We start from the raw sequence: 25,931 nt of genomic DNA, 5'->3' as shown, positions 1-25,931 counted from the left end.
TCCTCTTCCTTCCTCCTCTCGTCTGCTCTCCCTCCCCTCCCTCCTCTTCCTTCCTCCTCCCTCCCTCCTCTCCCTCTTCTTCCCCCCTCCCTCCTCTCCCTCTTCGTCCTTCCTCCCTTCTCTCCCTGTTCTTCCTCCTCCCCCCTCCCATCCTTGCTCTTCGTCCTCTTTCCCTCCTTTCACTCATCCCCTCTTCTCAGATTTTTCCCTTCTGCTCTCCCTTCTTCCTCTTTACTTCTAAATCTTCCTTCACTTCTTTCTTTCACTTCCTTCCTTCCTTCCTTCCTTCTCTTATAATCCTTCTTTCATCATTTTCCATTCCCCCTTCCATCCATTTCTTTTCTTTCTTTCATATTCTCTCTTGCCTTCCCTCTCTCCTCCCGTTCCGGCCATCCCCCTCTCTTCCTTCTTCCCCCTTCCTCTCCCTCTTCACTCGCGCCTTCCTCTTTATTTCCTCCCTTCAGCCTTTTCCTTCCCTTCCTTTATCCTCCTCCTTCACTCCCACCTCCTCCTCCTCCCTCCTCTTCCCTTCCTTCCCCTCCATCTCGCCTCTTCCTCGAAATAGACTCAATCATCCCCAACTTTTTGCTGTTTCCCTACTCTCCTCCCCCTCCCCCCTCCCCTCAACTGTCCCACTTCTTCCTTCCTCTCTCTTCTCTCCCTCCTTTCTATCCTGTGTACTCTTCTCTCCCTCTCTTTTTTACTACCCTCTCCTCTCTCCCTCTTTTATTTTCTCTCTTTCTTTATCATTATGCCTTCCTTTCCCCTTTCGTTCCCTTCATTTCCTTCATATTTTCCAGTTAATTTTTTGCTATCCGTTCTTTCCATTTCTTTTTGACCATAGATTTCTTTGCTTTGTTTTTTACAGCTGTCTAACCATCTTTTTTTCTTTTGTTTTTTTCCTCTACTTCTTCACTTCATTTGAGCTGGGTTTTTTTTAACATGTCCACTTCTTTCAGTCATCACTTCTTTCCCTCCTCTTCCTCATTTCTTTCTATCGCTCTCCCCTTTTCCTCTTCTTCTCCTCTTTTCTTCCAAGCACTTCTTTTCTCTTTCATCCTCTCTCTACTTGTCTTTCTCACTCAGCCTCACCTTGTACTTCCCTACTAAAATCAGCGAATTTTCATACACTCTACCCCTTTCGCACTTTCTACTAAAATTTCTTCTACCTGTCTACCTCTCCCTCACATACTCCTTCCTCCCATCTACCCCAGATGTTTCCTCCTCCCTCCTTTTTAATATTCCACTCTCATTGCTGTTTTCCTGCTCCTCACTCATCTCTCTCTCACATTCTCTCACTGTCTTCTACTTTCCTTTACATTTCCCACTGCTTTCCTCTCTCTCTCTCTCTCTCTCTCTCTCTCTCTCTCTCTCTCTCTCTCTCTCTCCCCACGTACTCGCTACCTCCCCACGACGTACCCCGCCCGTGCCCGTCTAAACACCCGTGGGGGGGGAGGGGAAGGGAGAGGGGAGGTGGGAGGGGGAGGGGGAAAGGGAAGGGGAAGGGAAAGGGGAGTCTGGGAAGAATTTAATATCAGTGTGGGCGATATTGGTGGCGCCTGGTGAAGAATTCTGGGGGGCAGTGTTAGTCAAGGGGGAGAGAGAGGGAGAAAGTGAGTGAGAGAGAGAGAGAGAGAGAGAGAGAGAGAGAGAAGGAGGGAAAGATAAGGGAGAGATGGAGGGTGAAAGACAGGAAAAGGGGGAAGTGGGGGAGAAGAGAGGAGGGGAAAAAGAGAGAGAGAAGGGGGAAGGGGGAAGGTAAGGAAGAACTGAGCAGAGAGAATGAGGAGAGGGGGAAGAAGGAAAAGGAAGAAGGAGTAGGGAGTGGCTCATGAGATGGAGGAAAAGGGAGAGTGGAAGATGTGGGGGAGGGGAAGATGTAAGGGGAAGGTTGGGAGGACGAGAGGGGAAGGTGGGGAGGGGGAGGGAAAGAGGTACGAGTGTCGGGGGAGAGGGAGGATTGAATGACTCTGGGAGACTGTTAAATAAGAGGAAGGAGAGACATAGGGGAGAACAGAGGGGGGAAAGGGAGGAGAAAGAGGGAGAGTAGGGGAAGAGGGGGAGAGGAAAAAGTCGAGAAACAGAGAGAAAAGTGGATCTGGAGAAAGAGAGAGAGAGAGAGAGAGAGAGAGGAGGTAAAAACTGACATAGCAAAATGGAATCAACTGTGTTAACTACGGAGGTGGAAAATAATTGAGAGAAGGAGGGAGAGAATGAGCAGGAAAAGGAAAAGAGAAAGATAGGGATAAAGGAAGAAGATAAAAAGTAGGGAGAGAAGGAGAAAAGTGAGGGGGAAGAGGAAGAGAGGAGGAGAGAGAAGGAGGAAGAAAAAAAAAGTGAGTGTAAGAAAAACAGAAGGAAGAGAAAAAAGAGGGAGGGGGGGAAAGGAGGAGGAGAAAATAGAGGGAAGGGAAGAAAGAATGGAGAAAAGAAAAGGGATGCAAAGAACGAAGAGAAAAGAAGAGAGGAGGAGACAGAGGGAAGGAGGAGGAGGAGGAGGAGGAGGAAAAGGAAGAGAGGAGGGAAAGAAGAAGAGAAAATAGGAGTGGAAAAAAAAGGGGGGGAATTGGAAAGGGAGGTAAGAAGGCATGATTACAAACACGGGAGGTGTAATAGGGAATGAGAAGAAAGATAGAGTAGAGAGAGAGAGAGAGAGAGAGAAAGAGAGAGAGAGAGAGAGAGAGAGCGTAGGAGGAGTGGGAGAAGAAAATTCCGAGTGATGAATCGTTAACTCTAATCCTAAGACATAATTGCATTTCTTCCTGATATTCATAAACTTTTTTTTTTTCCTGGAGAGGATTAAGCATAGTGTCAATTACCCACTTTTGTCGTCTCCCTTAAACCCGTAATTTAGGTAGCGTGGGAGGCTCCTTAGCACCTTTTCCCTAGCGATTTATTCTTCATCTTAATCATCTCTTGTATGTTTCTGAAAATTAAAGTGATACAGATAATAAACAAGAGAATTTTCAAGTGCAGTGTGAAAAATAAATTGCTTTTAGAATGGATAAAACCCTTGTCAGGTAGGAGGGTGAAGGGTTGTGTAAAAAAAAGATGGAGGAGAGAGGGAGACGAGAGAGAGAGAGAGAGAGAGAGAGAGAGAGGTGGAATTTTTATGGGTCCAAACCTCTTTCTTCACACTCTGTACCCTGTCGTCTCCAACCCATCTTCTTTTTCCATCTTTGTCTCGACTCTCTTTCCCTCTTCTCAACGCCTTCTCTCTTCTTTCCTTCTCTCCTCTTCTTCAATCTTCTCCCGCCTTATGTACACAATCTTTTTTCTTCAGCCTTTCACCTTTCTCCTTCTGTGTTATCCTTTTATCGTTCATTCTCTTTTTCTCTCCTTCATCTTCTCGTGCGTTTCTCTCTTCTCCCACCCTCGCCTTTGTTTATCGTCTTTTTGTCTTCCTTTTTCTTCTTTCTTTTCCTTTATTTTCTTTCTGTTTTTCCACATTTCATTCCTCCTGCACTCGTCCTTTCTTCCTGTCATCTTCCTTCACCCCTCACCTTCACTCCTCTCCCCTACTCTCTTCTTCACTCTTCCCTTCCCATCCTTCTTTCCCCTCCTGTTCATCCCCTAGCATTTTTTCTCTCCCTTTCCCCACCACCTCCTTCCCTTCTTCACCTACCCATCTCCGTAAGCCTTTCCTTCCCCATCTTCACCCCACTCCTTTTCTCCTACACATTTCTCCCTCCTTTTCCCCTGAGCCCTTCTTTCCCACTTCCCTCTTCCCCGCTCCCCTTCCTTTTCTCCTCTTCCCTTCTTCCTTTCCTCCCCACTTCTTTCTTTCCCCCCTCCCTCAGAGGCGGCCTGGCCCATCCTTACCCTACAGACGTGATATATAACAGCACATCCCCGAGCCCTGTCCACATTTTTCATTGTGTGTGAGAGGTGACGGATAGAGCTGTGTGTGTGTGTGTGTGTGTGTGTGTGTGTGTGTGTGTGTGTGTGAGAGAGAGAGAGAGAGAGAGAGAGAGAGAGTTAAAAGTGTCTATTTTTAAGGTGTTTTGTTCCATCCCTCGTCAATTATGCCCTGGTTTTTCTCTCATATTTTTGTCAGTCCTCTTGTTTGGGATTACTTCTTTCTTCCTCTTCCTTCTCCTCATCATCGTCACCATCATCATCATCATCATCATCATTATCATCATCATCCCTCTTTCTCCCTTTTTTTTTTTTTTTTTTTTTTTTAAGAGAAGTCCTAAGGCCGGTAGGAGAATAGCAATAATAACATCTTGAATATAACCCCCCCCCTCCCAATTTACACGCTCCCAAAAATATCGTACCCGCTAAACGTATCAGCCCCAGCCATATTACCCCTCTCACTGTCGGAACAACTCTTTTGGTTCTATCGCAGCCAACGACGAGCAATTTTATTTCAATTAAGTGGGTCATAGGAGCCAGAGAGCGTAGATTTTTGGCCATTACTCCTCTCGTTGCCTGAGCAGATCTACTATCTATCATCTACTGTCTATTTACCTATCTATTTACCATCTATATACATTCCATCTAAAATCTGTCTATAATCCTTTTAATCTCGACTGGCAAAGATCCCTAACGTCTTTCAGCTCAGTTAATGGTCAGCTGTATTCAGACTGGGGGATATATCTGGCTAGTAACCAAGGAGACTCATTCCTACCTCATTAATAAGACTCATCAAATTTCGCGCAGCCCTAAGTATTCAGAGTGTGAGTAGCCCAGGTCCCTCAGATGAAAAAAAAGACCTGTATAGTTAAATTCAGGTGGGTAGTTCATGGGTGCCTGAGGGAGTTAATGGTGCCTATCCCCATTATCCCCTTCATGATCAGAACAACTCAAGCTCCCTCTTCCATTCAACGTAATACGATTTTATTCAGGTGGGCATGAAGGACCTGAGAGTTTTTGATCCAGGGTGTTTCAGGCTCAATGAAAATCGTCAGGGGAATGCATGAATAGTGTGAAAAACAACGCATCATCGCACTAAAAGGTGAAAAAAAAAAAAAAAGTACATTTGGGAAGCGAGTAAAGTGAAGACGTAAAATTAACTCTGGCTTGGGGGGAGGGGGTTGTGTAAGAGTTGCAGTATTTTGAAATATGACTTTGAAATCTGAAGTTTAGTTGTTCTTGTTGTTGAGTTACCCCGGTTTCCCTGGCCGAGAAGACCCGTCCGTCATAGACAAGAAACCATCCCTGCAGGGCCGTCCCGTGAAGTGGACCGATATTCCCTTGCCGAAGACAACGCATAGCCACAGCGAGGCGCAGGGAAGTGTGTGGTGATATTGTTCCCGGATGGACACTGCATTTGCATCTTTCCGCCCAGTTAACAGGGATGCCATATCAGGCTTCACTTCATCCCATCATTTTGTTATATGGTTGCCACTCAGCGTTATTATGGTTTGATGGGTTACAGGAAACCGTTAGTCTTGCCACTTAGTGTGTGCCATCCGAAGTGGAAAGAAGAGTGATAAAAGTGACAGGGAGGATGGAAACAGGAAGAGAGGAGGGCAGACAGACACAACAACAAAAATGATAAAGATGAAGGAAGAAGTCGGTAGCACTAGATTAAGCCGTCACCACCAACCACCAAGAACTTTAAAAAATAAATAAATAAAAAACTAGCATGGCACTCAGTAGAGCGCATACCTCCACCAACGCCGTATCTCGCAGTGTTAAAGAAAGTGAAAAAAAAATCCTGGATCCTCACGTTTATCCGGATCCGCACCAAAATTTAACGAAGTGTATTGTGGGCCAAGGCCCATTCTTCTACCAAGTTTCGTGGAAATCCGTCCAGTAGTTTTTGTGTGATCTTGCTCACAAACCAACCAAGAAACAAAAAGACAAACGGACAGGGATGGAAACTACCTCCTTATGGCGGAGGTAATTATGGATATCGATGGCGCACTTTTTATTGTGTCCGACTCTGGGCATGGGCTCCCAAGGCCCATTAGTCCTTCTACATACTATACACCTCTACATGTCACCACTTCGGCTCTAACACCCACCGTTCATATTGAATACATGCTAGGGCTGTCTCATACAGGACTGGTGTATTGGTATTAGCGGAGGTATTTTTACGACATGTCGGCGGGTCTTCTGGTAGATCAGTAAATTCTGAATTTTTAAAAATTTAGATCCTTAAACTGTTCGCTGCCCCAGCGGGGATTTGAACCTGGGTCCGGTAGGTTTGCAGGCCACCTCTCTACCGATTGAGTCACCGCCTCCCTGCTGGTCTGTTATATAAATGTCCCTAAACTCCTTCCCTATCCCACGAAAGGAGGATGCTGGACTGCATAATGAGGGAAATTTCAGCCTGCAGTCCACAGGGTTGACGTTTCAGATGAATCTGGGTCTGCAACAACTACTACTACTACTACTATAACTTTGTCCAGAATTGCAGTCTCCCCATCTTCAGTGCTCCTTTTTAGAAAGATTAACACCAGCAATTAATGCTAATCATGAAGTGCTATAGAATATTGTTGAGCCATATTACTGTCTTTTTCTGTCACTGAACTGCGAGAAGTAAGCTTCAAATAGAGAGAATTATGGGCTAAGATGAAAAGAGCATGTTAGGTCTTTCTTTTTTCCTCCAGACCTCGGGAGTATTTCCATTGATGAATAAAGACGACTGGCGTTGACTGGAGTGGTATTTATGCAGTCCCAGGCTCATATGAAACGAGAACCCAGTGGACTACAGACTCAAGTTACCCTCCCTTGCAGTCCATCATCCTCTTTTCAGGGAACTGGGAATAAAATAGAGGTGTCTTCGGAGAATTCCGGATAAAAACACCTTCGCGAGACTTGGCTGCAAACTCCAAGAAGTGGCAGAAGATTTATCGATCCTGAAACCACCTTGGGCGTAGGCCACTCATCTACCCGCAGTATTTTGGGTTATGGCAACATTTCGACAAGGACAATATGGTGCTGGCTAGTTTACCAATACAGGTGTGTGTGTGTGTGTGTGTGTGTGTGTGTGTGTGTGTGTGTGTGTGTGTGTGTGTGTGTGTGTGTGTGTGTGTGTGTGTGTGTGCGCTCAAGTTGTTAGACACGTGTAAGGAGTGTGTGGTATCGGGGATGTCAAGGAAGATGGACACATTGAAAGAGAAAGGAGGCTGGTGGGGGGGATGGGGAGGCGGTAGGAGTGAAGGGTGATAGTTGGGTTGGGGGAGATACCGGAAATTGATGATGCTGGAGAGGAGGACGGAAGCTGATGAGCAGGTGGGTGGGTTGGTAGATGCGTAGGTAGGCTGATAGGTAGGCAGATAGGGACCTACGCAGGGACGAAGGAAGAATGGTAGACAGGTACATTACATTGGTAAGTAGGCATGTACGTAGGCTGGCCGATAAGTAAGTAGGGCGAAAGAAGTGTGTTAGGTGGGTAAGTAGGTAGATAGGTATGTATGTATGTATGTAGGCTGGTAGGTAGGTTCGCTGGAAGGACGTTATGAAGACAGACACATATACTCAAATGGACGATAGAGACATCAGGAGGTAGATTATTAGGTAGATAGAAAGCTGGATCAGTAGGTTGGCAGGTAGATAGGTAGGCAAGTAGGTAGGTAGGTGGGTAGTCAGGGAGGTAGTTGGGACAAAGGTCAGAGAAGGAAGATAGGACCCGGAAAGGGAAGTGAGGGACGGAAGGAAGGGGTCGGAGAAAGGGAAGAGGACAGAGGAGGGAGTAAAGACGATTTCGGTCAGACTGAAAAAGAAACTTTCAACTTAAGGGGTTAGATAACAGTCTCCAGTTGCTCCTTAGAGAATATAATCGTCTGGCAGCAACAAGAGTAATTTTACAGGTGACGTTCTCGATCTCACGGGGTTAATTTCTGTTCCTCTCCATACCTGTCTCAGTCGTTCTCTTCTTTCCATCCAGTCTCTTGTTTTCCATATATGATTCCTCCTTCTCTTTTTAGCTGTCCGTCCATCTCCTAATGCCCCCCCCTCTCTCTCTCTCTCTCTCTCTCTCTCTCTCTCTCTCCTTCCTCCTGCTCTTTCCCTCCTCGCTCCCTCCTTCTACACCACTGTGCCTTCGCGTCTCAATCACAAGTTCCCTCCTTCTAATCTCTCTCGCCCTCCTCCATTCCTCCCTCCCTCCCCCCCTCCCTATCTGTTGCTCTCACTGGAACCTGGGAGCTGTCTCTTGTTTTCTTGTAATTAAGGCCAGACCAACTCCCTCGGCTGGGTGGTCTCTCTCTCTCTCTCTCTCTCTCTCTCTCTCTCTCTCTCTCTCTCTCTCTCTCTCTCTCTCTGTGCGTCCGACTGTTGTGTATGCATATGGGTGTGCATACATGAATATGTGTACGTACGTATTTCACTTCCACTTCCTGGTATGGATGTGTGTGTACGTTTGTGTGAAGTTGCCTCATTGTGTACGCATGCGTCGGTGTGTTTGTGTGTGTGTGTGTGTGTGTGTGTGTGTGTGTGTGATTTTTGTGTGTGTGATAATGTGTAGGTGTGCGTGTGTAAATATTTAAATGCTTGTGGGTGGCGATGTTACAACCATTGAACGTGTTGCAGTAGGTGGTGTGTATTTGTGAGTGTATGTCTTTATGTGTGTTTGTCTCTATATTATGTTATCAACGTGTGTGTGTGTGTGTGTGTGTGTGTGTGTGTGTGTGTGTGTGTGTGTGTGTGTGTGAGCGAGCTTGCGTGTGTGCAGTCAGTAGGTATCAGTAACAGAAGGGGAGAGAGAGTACCCAGTTTGACGTCATAGTTGGAGATAAGGGACAGAGTACTCTCCCCCTCCTCTCTCTGATAAAGCACACACACACACACACACACACACACACACACACACACACACACACACACACACACACACACACACACACACAGGAGATCCTCGAGCAGCGTCTCTTTACCCCAGTCTGTTCGGACGTGGTGTTGGATTCTAAGCGACTTTGAAGATTCGTAACCCCTCTTCACCAGCGATTTATCCTGCATATTACCTCTCAATATCCCTGAGTTTATTATTGACGGAAACTGTGTCGGTATGGAAACGATAACCCTCAAGCGGATGTTATGGCGTAATCTACAAAATAAATCGCTAAGGAAGAGTTGCCACGAGGGCTTAATGCCACCTTAAATAATGTCCATAGAAATGAAAAGAGTCACGAGCCTTGTTTAACTCTCATAACCTTAATTGTACGTAAGATTCTTCGTACTTAAATTTGTCCTCACTCTTTCAGCAATCATAGACTTCGCAGCCAAACTAGAGGCAGCGTTAAAGTGACAGGTTCGGAAAATAAATCGGTCTGTTGTCATAGTTACGGTGACTTTTATGTGGTCTTCTTTATCTGCGAGAAAATAATTGGTTAGGATCCCTTTATATTTGGTTTGGATTCTCTTTTAACGGGGTGGGATCCCTTTTTTAATTGGTTAGGATCCATCTTAATTGGTTTGGATCCCTTTATGATTACGGTAGCTTGGATCCCTCTAAAAGTAATATAACCAGTTTTATAAATCGGTATGTGAGGTTCATAGTCGGGGGGAATGCTTGTTGCGTGTTTTCCTTGTCATTTACGCATGTGATATGTTTGTGCCTGGCCCCAACCCTTAAGATACTGTCCTGGCATATTTTGTTAATTCCTGACACTTGTTACCTCTGAAATTCTCTTCCTCTTCACCTAATCCTTCTTTTGTACCCCTCCGTCCGACCCTTCTATTGGCAAACCTTACGGAATTCTAAGATATTTGTTTGTCGTTTACGCGTGTTCTTTGCCTTCCCTTTACCCCCTTTGCCATCACAGTACACCTTTCCTTCTCTCCATCAGTTCTTACCCCTCCACTTTCTTTCTCCCTCCCTCTTCCACCAGCGCCCTGCACTTTCCCCTCTCTCCCCCAGTCCTTTCGTCCCCTTTCTCCCCTTCTTCTCCCTCCACCACCACTACCACCCCACATCATCACATCTATCCCCCAGTTCTTGTCCCCCACACCTCTCTCTCTCTCTCTCTCTCTCTCTCTCTCTCTCTCTCTCTCTCTCTCTCTCTCCAACACCTATTTGCATAATTCCTTTTACAAGTATCCTCTCTCTCTCTCTCTCTCTCTCTCTCTCTCTCTCTCTCTCTCTCTCTCTCTCTCTCACTCCAACACCTGTTTGCATAATTCCGTTTATTTTGAAAAAGGATGCATTTATGCATGTTTGTTTATGTATTTTTGAAAATACTACATGTGTAAGTATATATGTATTTATGCATGTATGTTTGTATGCATTCATATAAAATATATATGTATGTATGTATGTGTTTAGGAAAGATGAAAAATTTAATTCAAGAATAAAATTCGTCTACACAATATAAGAAGACTGTGTTTTAATCTCTCTCTCTCTCTCTCTCTCTCTCTCTCTCTCTCGCCGAAACTGGCTGCTCGTAGGTGTGTGTGTGTGTGTGTGTGTGTGTGTGTGTGTGTGTGTAAAAAGAGTGGATGGTGCAGGAGAGAGAGAGAGAGAGAGAGGTGACAGTATGGATCAAAAAGCAATTCGGGACACAAGGATGGAACTTAGTCGAGGCTCTGGTACTGATACACGGCTCACCACCCGTCCCCCACCCCACCACTCTCTCCCTCACCCCTCCAATCTCTCCCTCACCCCTCCACTCTCTCCCTCACCCCTCCACTCTCTCCCTAACCCCTCCACTCTCTCCCTCACCCCTCTAGCCCCTCCCTTCCATTGCTTCCTCGCTTTCTCCTTCCCCTCTCCTTTCTCAGTGTCCCATCTCACTCCTACCGTCATCCCCTGTCTCACCTCTCCACTCTGTACCTCCTTCCCTTCCTCACACTCTTCCTCCCTCACCCTTCCAACCCTTCCTTCTCACATCCTTCCACTTCGTCCCTCTCTCATCCCTTCAACCCCTCCCTCTCTTTTCTCCCCGCTGCTTTTTACTTCCTCACCTCCCCACACTCCCCCTCACCCTTCCTCCCTCAGCCTCCCTCACACTTCCACTCTCTCCTCCCTTCTCACATCCACTCCCTCCCTTCCTCCGTCCTCTTCTGTCTTCACTTTAGCTCCCATCTCACATCGTTCCCCCACCACAGTACTACCACAACTACCACCCTAATCTACCAACACGACATCACCCTATAACAATTATCTCTGCTAATCCGGACACCATCATTTTAATCACAGAAATGGTTACAGCAATTACTGTGGATTAATATCTATTGTCCACCACAGCTACCACAACTACCACTACCATCACCACCACTAGTACCACAGCTACTGTCCATAACCACCACTGCCTACCAAAACCATCACTGCTACCACATTCGCTACGGTTACCTCAAGCAAAACCACCACTACAGCTACCACAACCACCACACTCAACCATTATCAGTACCGTAACTACCACACACCACCACCACACCCACCACAACCACCAGATGAACCACAGTTACCTTATCTACGTCAGCTGATAGGTTTACCACAGTTACCACAACCGCCACGGTTTCCATAGTTACTGTACCGCAAAACACACACACACACACACACACACACACACACACACACACACACACACACACACACACACACACACACACACACACACACATACATGGTAATCTCTACGGTATAGCCAACATAGTTAAACCAGCCACAACCATCACAGCTACCACACCCACCACAATCACCGCACCTACCACAATTACGACAGTCACCATACCCGTCACACCTGCTACCACCACCACTACCACAACAACAACAGCAATAATCGCAACCACAACAGCAGCCAAAACTACCATTCACATGTGCGCAGTCACAGCAACTAGTACACCCATTTTGATTACCACAGACGTCACAAACACCACAACTACCACCACCACAATTACTGCCACCACCACCACCACAACAACAACCACCATCACCTCCACAACAACCACAACCATAACTACAACAATCACGAGCTACCACAAACACCACAACTCCTGCAGTCACCACAACTACCACAATTGCCACAACTTCCACCACTCCACCTTCCACAGGCCATTTAGCTAATATAAAACAACACTCTAATGTGCCTTTCCTCACCTCTCTCCTTCCCTTGTATTTCTGCCTCTGTTCCCTCTCCTCCACTTTTCTCTCCTCACCACTTCTCTGTCTCTCTCTTTTCTCTCACCTTTCCTTCCGTCTTTCCTCCTCTTCTACACCCTCCTTCCCCAGTTGTTTCTCTTTCTCTAGACTCTCTTCCCACTCTCTTTTCCTCTCTTTTTCCTGTCTGTTTTCTCATCTCCTCACCTCTCTTTCCCTTTTTCTCCTCTCTCCTCACCATCTTCTTTTGCCATTTCTTCCGTACTTCACATCATTTTGTCCCCATTTTTCCCCTTACCTTTCCCTCTTTTCTCTTTGCTATTCCTTTTTTTTTTTTTTTTCGTTTTTTTCTCCTCTGTGCTCTCCTAATAGCTTCTTCTTTTCTCCAGTCTCTTCTTGCTTTCCTCCCCTGCCGTTTTTTTTTCTCTCTCTGTCTCCCTCAGTTCCCTCCTTCTCTCCCAGCTCCTCCTCCCCTCTCTTTGCTTTCTTCCAACTTCTCCCAGTTCCCATAACTCTCCCCCATCTCCCTCTTGTCTCTCATCTCCCCATCTTTCCTCTGGCTGTCTCCCTGCCTCTCCCTCCTTCTCCAGCCTCTGTCTCTCTCCTTGCCTTCCTCTTGCTCCCACCTTCTCTTCCTCTTTCCATCCTCCCCACACTTGCCTTCTGTCCTTGTCTCCCCATCCCTTCCTCAGCCTCAGCACGAATCCCCACCCTCCTTTGTCTCCACTCTCTCTTCTCACCTCACCTCCATCCCCTCCATTCCCTCCTCCTCACTCTCTTTCTCTCTCTCTCTCCCTCTCCTTCTTCCTTTTCCTCTTCCTCTTCCTCTTTCTTCCCCTCCTCCTCCTTCTTCTCTCTCTCCTTTCTTCCTTTCTTCCCTCCTTACTCCTACCAGTCTCACTCACTCCCTTCCTCCCCATTCCTCCCATTCTACCTTTCCCTCTCCTCATCCACCATTCTCTCCCTACCTGTCATCCAGCCTTCCTCTCACCTCTCCCTCCCTCTCCCTGTCCTTCTCTCCTTCCCCATCCCTCCCCCTCAGTCCCCTTTCCTAATCCACACACTGTCCAGGGAATTAGGGACTGTGCTTGTGCAATTGGGGAACGCATTGGTAACCTGCTGATTGGAGTGGCCACACGCTGGATGAGAGAGAGAGAGAGAGAGAGAGGGGGGGGGAGCTTGTGTGTAATATGTGCAGTATACATCTATCCATTCTGTTCTCTTCGCATTTCACTTGTTTGAAAGTACACACACACACACACACACACACACACACACACACACACACACACACACACACACACACACACACACACACACACACACACACACACACACACACACACACACACACACAGTGGAAAATATTACCGTACGTTATGGTACTTTCATAAAAAAAAAAAGATGAAAAAAATCCATGTGAGTGGTGGTGGTAGACGCCCTATTAGTAAACCTCTCTCTCTCTCTCTCTCTCTCTCTCTCTCGCAAATCCTCTTTCCTGCCTAACCTCCCTCCGGCCCATTTTCCTCCCCTCAGTTACCTCCCGTTCTCTACCTTCCTTTCCTTCCAGTCCACTAACTTCTCCTACCTCTTACATTCTCTCCTCTCCTTCTCTCCCTCTTCATCTCTCTTCCCTCATTCCTACTCACTCTAGCTTCATCCACTTCACCCTTGTTCTTCCTTCATCCTTCCCTTGTCCTTCATTTTCCTCACGTTCCATGCATTTCAGCCTCATTATTTTTCTCTTATTTTCTCCTTCGCTGTATTGATTCATCCTTCACTCTCCTTCGCCTTGCCTTTGTCCATTTCATTCCCTTCTCATTTCCTCCTCCTTCCCTCCCTCTCATATTGTCCCATACCCCTTTCCTTCACTTTGAGGTTTTCTTTCATTACTTTCATTCTTCCCTCACCACTAAGTGTACTTTGCGCCACATTATACTTTCTTCCATTCTTCCTTAATCCTCGTTTCGAATCTGTTCATTTCTTCTCGCTCCTTTTCCTTTCCTCTTCCCATTCTCACCCTTATTTCCCACTTCTTCGGTAATCTAGTCTTCTATTATCAGTTTCCTCTCCTTGTTTCTCGTCTGTGTCTCCATAATCCTCTGCTCCAGTTTTCTTCCGTCTTCCTGCTTTTTGCATTCACATCGTCTCAGTTTACTTATTACCCGTCTCGTTATATTAGCTCTTGCCTACTCCTTTTCTTTCCTTGCTCCTATTTTTCCTCGTATTGCTTATATCCACCTCCCATTCTCTCAGTTACTCACACAACATCCTCTTCTCCTGTCTTTACCTTGCTTGTCAGTCCTTCCTTCGTTTATTTTTTTCTAATTCTTCCCATCCTCCACCCTTCTCCCTATTTCACTCTTCGCTACTCATCTTTTCCTTCCTTTGTCACTAATTCTCTTAATTTTCCATCGCTTTCCCTCCCTTAGAATCCATCCTTACTTCCCCCCTATTTTCTTTATTTTCGTCTTTTATTCTGTCTCTTCAACCTACGTTCTAATTTTCTCTCCCTCCCATTAGCATCCTTCAACTTCTCTCTCCCTCCACCTCACTCATTTTCCTCCCCCTCCCATCTCACTCCTCCCCCTCTCCGTCCAATACCCTCCCATATTTTCACCCTCATCCTTCATCCTGCTAACCAAGGCCAGAAAAAGGTAGGCTACTCTTTTGATCTTACCCCTAACCTTAATTTCAGCCTCCTTCATTATCTTCTCCTTTTTTCCGGCACATTCCCGTCTTTCGCCTCCCTTTTTCCATCTCGCTCTATCCCCTTTAAATATTCCATTATCACCCCTCTTCCCCCCTCACTCTGCTCTCTTCCTGCCCCTCTTCTCCCTATGTCTTCCACTCTCCCCTTTATCCTCTACTGTCTCCTCTCTACCTTTTCTGTTCCCCACTCTTTCTTTCCATTCTCGCTCTCCTACATTTTCCATTATCTTTCCTATTTCCTCCCCTGCATAGTCCACTTTCCCCTCTTCCTCTTACATTCTTCCCTCTTTCTTCTCCATTATTTCTTCCTAATCTCCCCTACATCCAGCCTTGTCTTCCCTGTTTCCCTTCACTCTCTCCTTTCTCTCTCCCTCACTCCCACCTCTTCATCTCCCCTTTTCTCCTTCCGTACTCTCTCATCCTACACTTCCCCTCCCGACTAATCACCCCGCTGCTCCCCAATCCATCATCAGGACACGGGAAATTGGTGTAATTAAGGGCATGCGGCGGGGGGTACAGTGATTACAGCGATACAGTCATTTGAGTACTGATTACGTGGAGACAAGGCCAGCTAATTGCCTGGGAGGAGCACAGATGGGGAGAATGAGATGGGGTGAGGGGAGATTAGGAACGGAGGATAGAAGGGATGAGGGAGACTTTAGGGAAGGAGGGCAAAAGGTAAAGGGAGAAGAGAAATAGGGAGAGAGAGAAGAGGTGAGGGACAGATACGAAAAGAGGCTGGATGAAGGAGAGTTGAGGAAGAGAAGAAGACAGATAGAGAGGATGAGGTGGATATGGGAATGGGAGGATAGTAGGGATGAGGGATAAAGGGAGGATAGTAGGGATAAGGGATTGATCAAGCAAAGGAGAGTGGAGGGCCGAGATAGACAGGGAGAAGGGAAAGAGAGGAAAGCCGAGGGAGAGAGTAGAAAAGGTCGGGAGGTGGGGTGAGGGAGAAGTGAGGAAAGGGATGAGAAGGGCATATGGGGAAGACAGACTAGAGTTAACGGAGAGAGAGAGAGAGAGAGATGAAGGGTGAGGGAGACACGAATGGCGAAGTAGGAGTGAGAGAAAGATAAGGAACGGAGGAGAGAAAGAGAGTACAAAGGAAGGTAAAAGGCACCAGACCTGTTAGTTATTCTAGAGGCTTGTTAAAAAATAAATTATAACTAACGTCACTATTTTGTCGGTCAGAGACAAGGATAGTGAGATGATATAAGGAGAAGTGTGTGTGTGTGTGTGTGTGTGTGTGTGTGTGTGTGTGTAACAGGTGTATGGGCTTGACAGGTGCGTATGGCAGGTGTGCGGGTGACAGGTGTGTGGATGTGAGGTGTGTGTGACAGATGTGTGGGTGTGAGGTGTGTGACAGATGTGTGGGTGTGAGGTGTGTGTGACAGATGTGTGGGTGTGAGGTGTGTGTGACAGATGTGTGGGTGTGAGGTGTGTGTGACAGATGTGTGGGTGTGAGGTGTGTGTGACAGTTGTGTGGGTGTGAGGTGTGTGACAGATGTGTGGGTGTGAGGTGTGTATGACAGATGTGTGGGTGTGAGGTGTGTGTGACAAATGTGTGGGTGTGTGGTGTGTGACAGATGTGTGGGTGTGACAGATGTGTGGGTAAGACAAGTATGTGTAGGTGTAACGTGTGTAGGCGTGACAGATGTAGGACAAATGGCATTACATGACAGAGTAAAAATAGTCAGCGCTTGGATTCTGCTGCTCCTCCATTCTCTTTTTCACTTATTCATTTTTCCTTCTAGGTCTGTCCAACTCTCAGTCAGTTAGTATTTGAGGCTGTCTGTCTGAATCTCTGGTCTGTTAGTTTGCATATTTCTGGCTATCTCTTTTTGTATCTATTTAAGCTATCTGTGCCTATCTATCCGTAGCTATACTTTGTCCTTTTTGTTTGTCCATACTTTCTCCATGTCTGCTCTATTATCTTTCTGTATCATTCCTTTTTTTTGTAATCTGTTCGTCTGTGTATATCACTCGGCCTATATCTCTCTTCAGTATACTTATCCAATTGTCCTTGTATATCTTCATGTATGTATGTGTCTGTCAGTTTTTTTTCTTTTTCATGCACCTATTATTATTATTATTATTATTATTATTATTATCATTGTTATTATTATTATTTTTATTATTATTATTATTAATCTAGAGTGCATCCTAAACCCACACAAATTTTAGTCGTCAGCAGCTAACAGAATATTCTCTTTCTTCACAAATGTCTCTCCAAACAGTAAACCTCTTCCATGAATTTTAAAAACACAGTACGATCCTAAAGCCCTTTTTATGTTTTTTGAATAATTCTGTTTCGAGATAAAAAATGACATATATTTTTCCCGTGCTTAAAATAAGTGATCATTAACTTTTTCCCGGTGATATTATAATTTGACTCGTGACCTAATTTGACCCCTGACTCATCTTAGCCTCTCTTCCCACGTGCTGTACGTGATTATGTGGCTCTTTTCCAGTGTATTGATGATTTGGCTCTATTATTAGCTCTTTTCGGGGATCTGATGATGAGGCTGAGTCTTTAATTCTTCCTCTCTCTCTCTCTCTCTCTGTTACACGTGGATGATGAGAGGAATAAATTAATTGGAATGTGTAAATACTGTATTAATTGAAACGTGGAAGAACTGGAAGATAGATAAGGAAGGAGCATGTAACATAGAAAATATTAATATTCCCTGTGCACAAGTAAACCTATATGGAAGAGGGGGTTGTGTCCTGAACCACGTATTCCGCGCAGGCTTAGGAGGTATCTTAACACCTCTCCCTTGGTGATTTATGTAGGGTATTTCACCGTAGTGTTCTCTTCTGTAACTTTTCCATGGTTGGCACAAATAACATACAGTTGGATATTAATTAGTGTGCCCTATAGGTGCTGGCGAGCCTTTCCTGGTGACAAATATACAATCCTTAATTCACTCACTCACCTGAAAACCGAAGATGAATGAGGCATATGCGAAGGCGAGGGAGGTGGTAAGGTTGTGGAGAGGATATCGTGTTGACTCTAACCTCTTAAACTCATAAGAAAAAGGCATTAAAACTTATCCATTGTAAAAAAAAAAAATAGCACTTCATCCACTCACCCACTCACTCATTCACTCACCTGAATACCGAAGATGAACAAGACATGTGCTGAGGCGAGGGAGGTGGCGAGGTTCGTGGCCAGTGTGGCGTGCTGACTTTGATGTGCACGTAGGAGGAGGTCGCTAGAGGTGCTGGTTCCTGTTGGTGAGGCTTTCTGAGAGGGTCCGTCGCGGGTCACTTGCACTGAGATAGTCACCACCAGGGCCATTATAGCGATTAGAGAGCCGCCCCTGATGACCCACACGCCCTCCGGCCATCCTGGGGGAGAACCGGGGCCCCCTGTGTCCCCCCAGTACACCGAATACACCTGGGGCCCGATGAGACTGGAATTGGAGAGGGAGTCCCACAGAACGGGTCCCCCCCAAACGTCCCAGTTACCCCCGGGGACCACCGTGATGAACTCCACTCTCTCCCCAGGACCAGGCCAGGACGTCGTCGATGGGGTCGTCTTGTCGTCTTGGTGGTCGTGGTGTTTCGCTCCCTCGCTTTCGAGTTTCGTTTCCCGAGTGCTTCCACTCTTGGCTTGGTCGTTTCGTTGAGTGGAAGCGGTAGGGTGTTTTAGGCTGATGTCCCGGTGGCGATGGTGTGTCTGTTTCCACGCCCCATCGTCGCTTCTTCCCTGGTGCGTCTGAGTGTCGTGTGAGAGGCCATTTGGTTCCAGCTCACTGTTATGTCCCACCACGCCACTGCTGTCCTTTGCGCCATCATCATCATCATCATCAGCCTTCTCCTTACTTCCCTTTACGGCCACCTGCGACGGTAGACGAAACGGAAATATGGCTGGATCCGGGTCCATTTCCAACGACGGAGGCTCATCATCGTCATCGTCTCCGGCAGAGTCATTCCCAGGCATCTCTTCCTCCTCCTCCTCCTCCTCCGTTTCCTTCCCTTGCTGCCCCCTTGCCTCCCCCAGCCACCCTGCCTCCCAGTAGTACGGCAGCGGTGGAATAAGGTTGTCGTTGTAGATGCTTGAGAGCGTTGTGACCTTTGACATGGAATCCTGACCTCTTCCATCTAAATCTCGACTCGCTGGGCTTCTCTCCTCCTGTTTCCTTCCATCCTGACTTCTGCCGTCCTGTCCTCTTTCATCCTGACCTTTCCCATTCTGACCTCTTCCATCCTGAACCCTCCCATCCTCACCTCGCTCCTCTTGTGGCAGTCGAGCGGTTGGGTTGATCATCAGCTTCATCCTAGTCAGCTCTCTGGAATATACATTTTCGGATTCCAGTGTACGGGAGTCCGGAAAAGAGGAAGTGATGGATTCCGGAATAGATGAGGCGTTGTAGTTGATGTTATTGTTACTGATATTATTATTCTTATTGTTATTATTCTGGGTGGGCGATGATGTAACGTTTTGCTTCACCTTACTGTTTTTCGAATTCGGGTGGATTGCGTTGGAGGCCTGGAGTAGGTCTTGTGGCTTGGAGGAAGTGAGGTTCGACTGGCTACGGATCGAGGAAAAAAGATTGTCTAAGGCCCCAGAATAAATCTGATTGCTGTTCTTAGATGTGGGAATCGAAGATGGGCCTAGATGCGAAGCGATGACCGTACCTTCAATATCCTCTTCCTCCTTCCCTTCCCCCTCTTCCTCCTGCCTCCTTCCTTCCCTTGTTTCCCTCCATTCCCTTTGCCCGCCGGCCATCGAGGGCGTCTTAGGTGATCGGCGGAGCGTGTCAAGTACCCTACCATCCTTTGATGTGTCCTTCCCTCCCCCTCCTCCCCCCGCCCTCTCTTCAAACATGTCGATCTTCATCGCCTCCTCCCGTCCTCGATCCCCCTGCTTCTCTCCTCTATCCCCCTGCTTCCCTCCTCGATCCTCGAGCCGTCCTTCTCGATCTCCATGCTCTCCTCGATGCTCCTCCTTTCCTTGATCCCCTTGTCTTCCTTGGTTCTTTTGCTCCCCTCCTCGACCACCCTTCCCGCGGGTGTCAGGGTTCGAAGCCTCGTGCCTGGTGACGGTGAAGCCTCTGATGGGGTCGACCTCCTCGGTTCTGGTCACGCTGAAGCCCTCGAAATCGCCCGTTTTAGTGATCTCGAAGTCTATGGATCCTTGCCCGGGGTCGTATCTGTCGTCGTCCCCGGTCGTAATGCCCCGTAAGCCACCACTCTGCGGGTCGTCTTTCGCTTGGAGTGTCCGAAAAGCATTCATGAGAGCACCTCCTCCTCCATCGCCTTCTCCTTCCCTGTCGTTCACGGGGCCGGGCGAGTTGTTTATGGCGGATTTTTGCGATGCTTTACGAGGTCCCGAATCCCTGGTTGACACGGACGTCCCATCAGTCGACATTTTTCCCCCAGAAGTTATGGATTTAGGTGTCGGGGTGAGGTTGGGAGGCGACGTGAGGGGAAGGTGAGGATATAAGGATGTGAGGAGGTTTGGAGGAGATGTGTGGGTGAGGCTGGGAGATTGGAGGTGCGGATGTGGCGTGTGGTGGAGTTTAGGAGGTGGTGTGTGGTGAAGGAATTGTGGAAGTGGTGGTGTGAGGACGTGAGGTGGAGGGGAAACCACTACATTTCCACCCACGAACCCATGCAGCTTCCGTCTCCGTCTCCTGCCCTTCGTCCACTCCCACGGTGGACCCCTGCCTCCCCCCATCCACTGGTCCCCCTCCCCTGCACTCCATATCCTCGCTAGCTGATCTCCGTCCGGCTGTCTGGATCCAAAGGGAAGGGATGGGCTCTGGGGGAAACCTTTGAATGGATTTTTCTCTGTCACATGCTGTCTCTTTCTTTCCATTTCTGGTGGTGTCGGTGGTCGTGGTGGCTTGCTTGTCGTCAGGTGTGGAGGAGCAGACGACGACCTGACCTGTGGACGACGTGTGGTACTTGTAGCATTTCCTGTGGCGTTCTGAGACCTCCTAGTTGTTATCGCTGTCGTCTCCGTCGTTATCGCTGCTGTGTGGGGCGACCCGGTGTTCGTGAAGGTCGAAAGAGTGGGGTCACCTGTCGTTTGTGTCACTTCAGGACGTCCGGGAGAGGATGACGTCGTGGCGGGGGAAATGGTTTGACGGGGAGCGACGTGTGCTTTCCCAGGTACGTCCTCACTTGGGGAATTTCTGGGAATACTTGTGGTGAACGACGTGGAGCTTGGGGTACTTCTAGGGGGAGACGGGGAAAATCTAGGGGAATTTCTAGGGGGAAATGGGGAAAATCTGGGGGTGCTTCTAGTGGGTGGAGTAGTGCTGGGGAAAAGTGAAGTGTAAACTGTTGAACGTGTGAGCAGAGTTGATGAATTTGGCGGAGCTGTCGAGTGAAGAAGGAAGACGCTGGTTGTGGTGGCGGTTGCGGTGGGTGTTTTTAGTACTTGTGTTTCTCTGACGTTCTCTGTGTTTACTTCGGTCTGTTCCCCTCTGACACCCCAACTCCTCTCCTCCTTCCTTTCTCCCATCGCTATGCCTCTTCCTCCTCCTCCTCCTCCTCCTCCCTCTCCTCCGCCTCCCCCCTCCGGAGCATCGCGGTGGGTGTCAGGGGGCGTCCAGGGGGAGGGGTGGGGGGTGGTTAGGGTTATCTGAGGCTGTCTTTCTCCGCCCACAGCCGCCCCTGTTGGCCAAAGGGAGACAAAAAAGGAAGATTAGTTTTGGACCTATATTTCCGGTCCATCTGTCTATTTGTCTGTCAGTCTGTCGTTTGTTTGTTTGTCTATATACTTGCCAGTCTCTTGTGTTTGCTTGTCGAGCTGTCTTTCTATCTGTATATCTGCATTTGCTAATCTGTTCTTTGTCTGTCTGTCTGTCTATGTCTGTTAGTCTGTTATTTGCTCGTCTGTCTGTATGTCTGTATCTGTTATTATATATATATATTTTTTTCTCTCTCTGGCTGGCTCGCTGTTTATGTGTGTATGTTAGTATGCTGTTTGCGTTTTATTCTCTCTCTCTCTCTCTCTCTCTCTCTCTTCTAACTTTCCAACCCCTCTAATTCGAATAGACTCTCCTATACTGAATTAACTCTTTCCAAGAATTAAAGACAAATGACGTCCTCAGGCTGAAGGGATTAATGTATAATTGCTACGAGAGAAAACACAGATACTTAAGAAAATGAAAAAAAAATGACAGCAAAGATGAATGAATGAATGTTTTTATTTTTTAGTTTTATTCGTGTATTTTTGCACATTTTGAAAAGTAATTGAAATAATGTGACTAAACAGACATTATACTGCATTAGAGATAGTTTGAAGTTACCTTCTTTATATCTGTTTTTATTGCATCCTTAAGCTTAGAGAGAGAGAGAGAGAGAGAGAGAGAGAGAGAGAGAGAGAGAGAGAGAGATGTGAGGAAATCATATCTTGTTACTGGGCAAATAGGATCTCTGTAAATATTCTATATATTTCCCTCCTCCCCTTCCCTCGCCCAGAATTCCTTCCTTCCCTCACTTTTCTCCCTCTTTCCTCTTCCCTTTGTTCCCCCCTCGGCTTCATCTCTTTTCATCCTCCCCCTTTTTTCCCCCTGACTACAGTGGCGTGGGGGCGGGGAGACTTCTCAGATTTACCCCTTTATTCCAGTGTGTTATTGATTTATTCTTGTTACCTCTACACGATTTTATTTTTATTCAGGAAGACTTTTTTTTTTTTTCGATGAAGGTTTTAATAAAGGCTGCATCTAATCTCCCCAGCCCTTAAATTATGAAGACCATATCTAATCTCCCCAGCCCGTAAATTATGAAGACCATATCTAATCTCCCCAGCCCTTAAATTATGAAGACCATATCTAATCTCCCCAGCCCGTAAATTCTCCCCAAAGTTGAATGATATTGTCCGAAAATAGGAGGAAAATAAGCGTCATTGGACTAAAAGGGGTTCGACTTTATTTTTTCCCCACTGCTAGAGACCTGGACAAAGTTCGTGTTGTTCCCCCCTCGTCCCTCTTCACCCAGCAGTACATTTGGGGACCTGGACATAACATCAACAGTTGCAGGTCACGTTCCAGGGGGAGATTAGGACCTAGGAAAACCAGTCTGCCTTGGCGACCCACGTGTAGTCAATAGGTGTCAGTCTAACCCGATGTCTTTTTCCCTTCAGTCATGTCAGGGTACATTTTTCCCTTTTTTTTTTTTTTTCTTTTTTTCCCATTTCTGGACGATCTGTTAATTTATAAAAGGACTGTCGTAGGTAGTTATCGGGAGGATTACTGAAGACTTATCTAACTCCCTTCAGTTCAAAAAGTCTCTCTCAGGCTAGATAAATTGGTTGGGTGGAAGTAAGAGCTAAGTATAAATGGCCACCGAATTCAGGGGTTATAATATTAGTAGTAGTAGTAGTAGTAGTAGTAGTGGTAGTAGAAGTAGTAGTAGTAGTTCTTGTTGTTGCTGTGATGGTAATAAGGACAAAATAAAATAGAGGTCACCACACCCAAGTCGACAGTGTGAAATATTAGACTCCCTCACTCACAGCAGCCACTCTTCACCTGATGGAAACCGTCTGGAGGTGGGAAAATAAGAGAGAGAGAGGGAGAGAGAGAGAGAGAGAGAGAGAGAGAGAGAGAGAGAGAGAGAGAGAAGAAACAAATGGAAAAACAAAATCGTAAGAATCAGTAGCTCTGAGTAATCTGCCTATCCCATCGAAAAACTAGATAGTCTTTACTGTGTGTGTGTGTGTGTGTGTGTGTGTGTGTGTATGTGTGTGTGTGTGTGTGTGTGTGTGTGTGTGTGTGTCTGTATCATATAATTGGGTAACATTTGTATTTTCCTTTTTTTTTTTTTATCTTCCTTTATTCCCTTATTTTCATTTCTAAGCTTATCCCACCCCTTCCCCACTGCCTGCTTCCCTGCTTACTTCTCTGCCTAAACCCCATACCTACCTTTCTGCCTTCCTCCTTACCCTCCTGCCTACCTTCCTACCTACTCTTCTGTACTTGCCTTTCTGCCTACTCTTCTGCCTGCCTTCCTCCCTGCCTACTCTCCTACTCGTTGAACCCACATCCTTCCTTCCTGCCTACTTTTCCACCTCTCTGCTTACCCTCCTTCCTTTCTTACTTTCCCCTCTGCCTGTCTTCCTGCTACCCCTACACCTTTCTCCCTGCCCTCATGCTTTCATTCCTACTTCTCTGCTTGCCCTCCTGCCTCTCTGCCTACCCTTCTGCATCTCTGCCAACTCTCCTGCTTCTCTGCCTACTCTCCTGTCTCCCTACCTACTCTCCTGCCTCTCTGCCTACCCTCCTGCATCTCTGCCTACCCTTCTGCCTCTCTGCCTGCCTCTCTGCCTACGTTCCTGCCTCTCTGCCTACTCTTCTGTCTCCCTGCCCATGCTCCACTTTCCTTGCCTATGCTCCTGCCTCGCTGCCTACGCTCCTGCCTCCCTGCCTACCCTCCTGCCTCCCTGCCTACCCTCCTGCCTCTCTTCCTACCCTCCTGCCTCTCTGCCTACCCTCCTGCCTCTCCGCTTACCCTGCCTGCCTCGTGCCACCCCTTCTGACAGCCACGACAGGCGAGATTGTTATGGTATAATGATGTAAGGCAGGAGGAGGAGGAGGAGGAGAGGGAGGGGAGGAAGTGGAGGAGAAGGAGGAAGAGGAGAAGAAGAAGGAGCAGAGGAAAAGGAATAAAATTGGTGTAGGTAGAGGAAGAGGAGAGGAGAAAAGAGGAAGAGAAGGAATGGAAAGAGGAAATAAAGAAAAGAAGATAGTGATGATAATGGTCAATGTAAGGGATATAGGAGAAGGAGAAGGAGGAGGAGCAGTAATGATGAGAGGGAAAGAGGAAGACAAGGAGTAGGAGAAGAAGAAGAGAAAGAGGAGAAGGAAAATAGTGACGATGCTTGTGGTAATGATGAGGTTGGTGGGCGGAACAGGAGGACAGAGGAAAGACTGAGGAGGAGGAAGAAAAGGAGGAGGAATACAAAGGATAATGATAGTGGTGGGAGGCTAGGAGAAGGACGAGGAATAGCATATTGATGGAAGGCTGGAAAGGCAGGTGTAGGATGAAAACGAGGAAGAAGAAGAAGAAGAAAAGAAACGAGAAGAAAAGAAAGAAGAAGAAAAGAAAGAGCAGAAGAAGAAGAAGAAGAAGGGAAAGGAGCAGAAGAAGAAGTTGAGAAAGGATTAGGAGTAGGAGGTTGAGAAGGAAAAGAGAGGGGAACCGAGAAAGAATGAGACTGATAGATAAACAAACAGCAGGTAGACAGCAATGTGGATATGATGATAACTTTCATTTATTAATAGTAGAGCAGTAGAAAATGGTGTAATATAGAAAAAAAATAAAACTGTGTAGAGGCGGTGAGAGCTCGTGCCTGTGTTGATGTGAGAGTTAATAGATAAAGCACAATAGATAGAGAATAAAACTATAGAAAGACTGAAAGCTGATACATGTGTTGGTTTTAGAGAGGATGTCTGGGCACGGGTCCTACTCGACTCAACTTAAGTCCCCCCTCCTTCCTCTCTCCTTCAGTACTCCTTCTCCCTCATCCCTCCTTCAGTTCCCCTTCTCCATCCTTTCTCCTTCATTCCTCCTTCAAATATTCTCCTTCCCCTCTCCTTCATTAATTCTTTCGTCCTTCAGCTTTTCACTCTGTCTCTCCTTCAACTCATCCTTAACTCTTCAACTCCAGTCTGCCTCTCACCTCCTCCTTCTCTCCTCCATTTCCTCATTTATTGAGTTTGTCTTCTTTTCCCGTGTCCGTAAAGGGGATGTTAATGATGTCAGTAACAATGATGAAGATGATGATGATGTCAGACGGAATGAGTAGAAAAATAAACAGACAGTGAGATGGAGTGAGAAGAAGAGCAAGCAGAAAATGTGATGGAATGAGGAAAAATAAGCATAAAATCAAACGGGGTGAGTGGAATGATAGGGAGAAAAGTATATGGGAAGAGAGGCAGGAAGAGGAAAATTAGGGGAAAGAATCAGATGGAATACGGAATCGGAAGAAAATAAAATTGGATGGAAAGAGAGGATAAGAAAATCAAGATAATCAGATCGAGTGAGAGAAAAAGACACAAGAAATTAAGATGGAGAGAGAGAGAGTGAGAGAGAGAGAGAGAGAGAGAGAGAGAGGGAGGGGAGAGGGAGAGAGAGAGGTGAAAATCAGAGGAAATGAGAAGACAAGATAAACATGAAATCGGATGGAGGGGTGAAGTGGATGAATTTTGCAGTGTTGGGATGGGGGAGAGGAGCGAGCCTGAGTGTCCTCCGTCCTGCAGTGGGC

General features: G+C 46.8%; 2 protein-coding genes across 2 annotated transcripts in view; both read right to left on the bottom strand.

The window, feature by feature from the left end:
* LOC145399747 (uncharacterized) overlaps positions 1–20,883 on the bottom strand; it is a 90,872-nt gene extending 69,989 nt beyond the window's left edge. Inside the window, exon 1 of the mRNA XM_080272295.1 lies at positions 17,820–20,883. Within this exon, the coding sequence (XP_080128421.1) occupies positions 17,820–20,534 (2,715 nt within the window). The 5' untranslated portion in view covers positions 20,535–20,883. The remainder of the gene's footprint in view (positions 1–17,819) is intronic.
* A 33-nt stretch (positions 20,884–20,916) lies between these two features.
* LOC145399746 (uncharacterized) overlaps positions 20,917–25,931 on the bottom strand; it is a 241,072-nt gene continuing 236,057 nt past the window's right edge. The window contains exons 3-4 of the mRNA XM_080272294.1: positions 21,102–21,337; positions 20,917–20,928 (exon numbers count right to left, since the gene is read on the bottom strand). Of these exons, the coding sequence (XP_080128420.1) occupies positions 20,917–20,928; positions 21,102–21,337 (248 nt within the window). The remainder of the gene's footprint in view (positions 20,929–21,101; positions 21,338–25,931) is intronic.

The sequence above is a fragment of the Coenobita brevimanus genome, chromosome 50, assembly GCF_032717465.1.
Source record: "Coenobita brevimanus isolate Jiangsu-jjx chromosome 50, ASM3271746v2, whole genome shotgun sequence".
NCBI classification, from domain to species: domain Eukaryota; kingdom Metazoa; phylum Arthropoda; class Malacostraca; order Decapoda; family Coenobitidae; genus Coenobita; species Coenobita brevimanus.
Note: the sequence above shows the minus strand (reverse complement) of the source record. Positions and strands in the feature narration are given on the sequence as shown.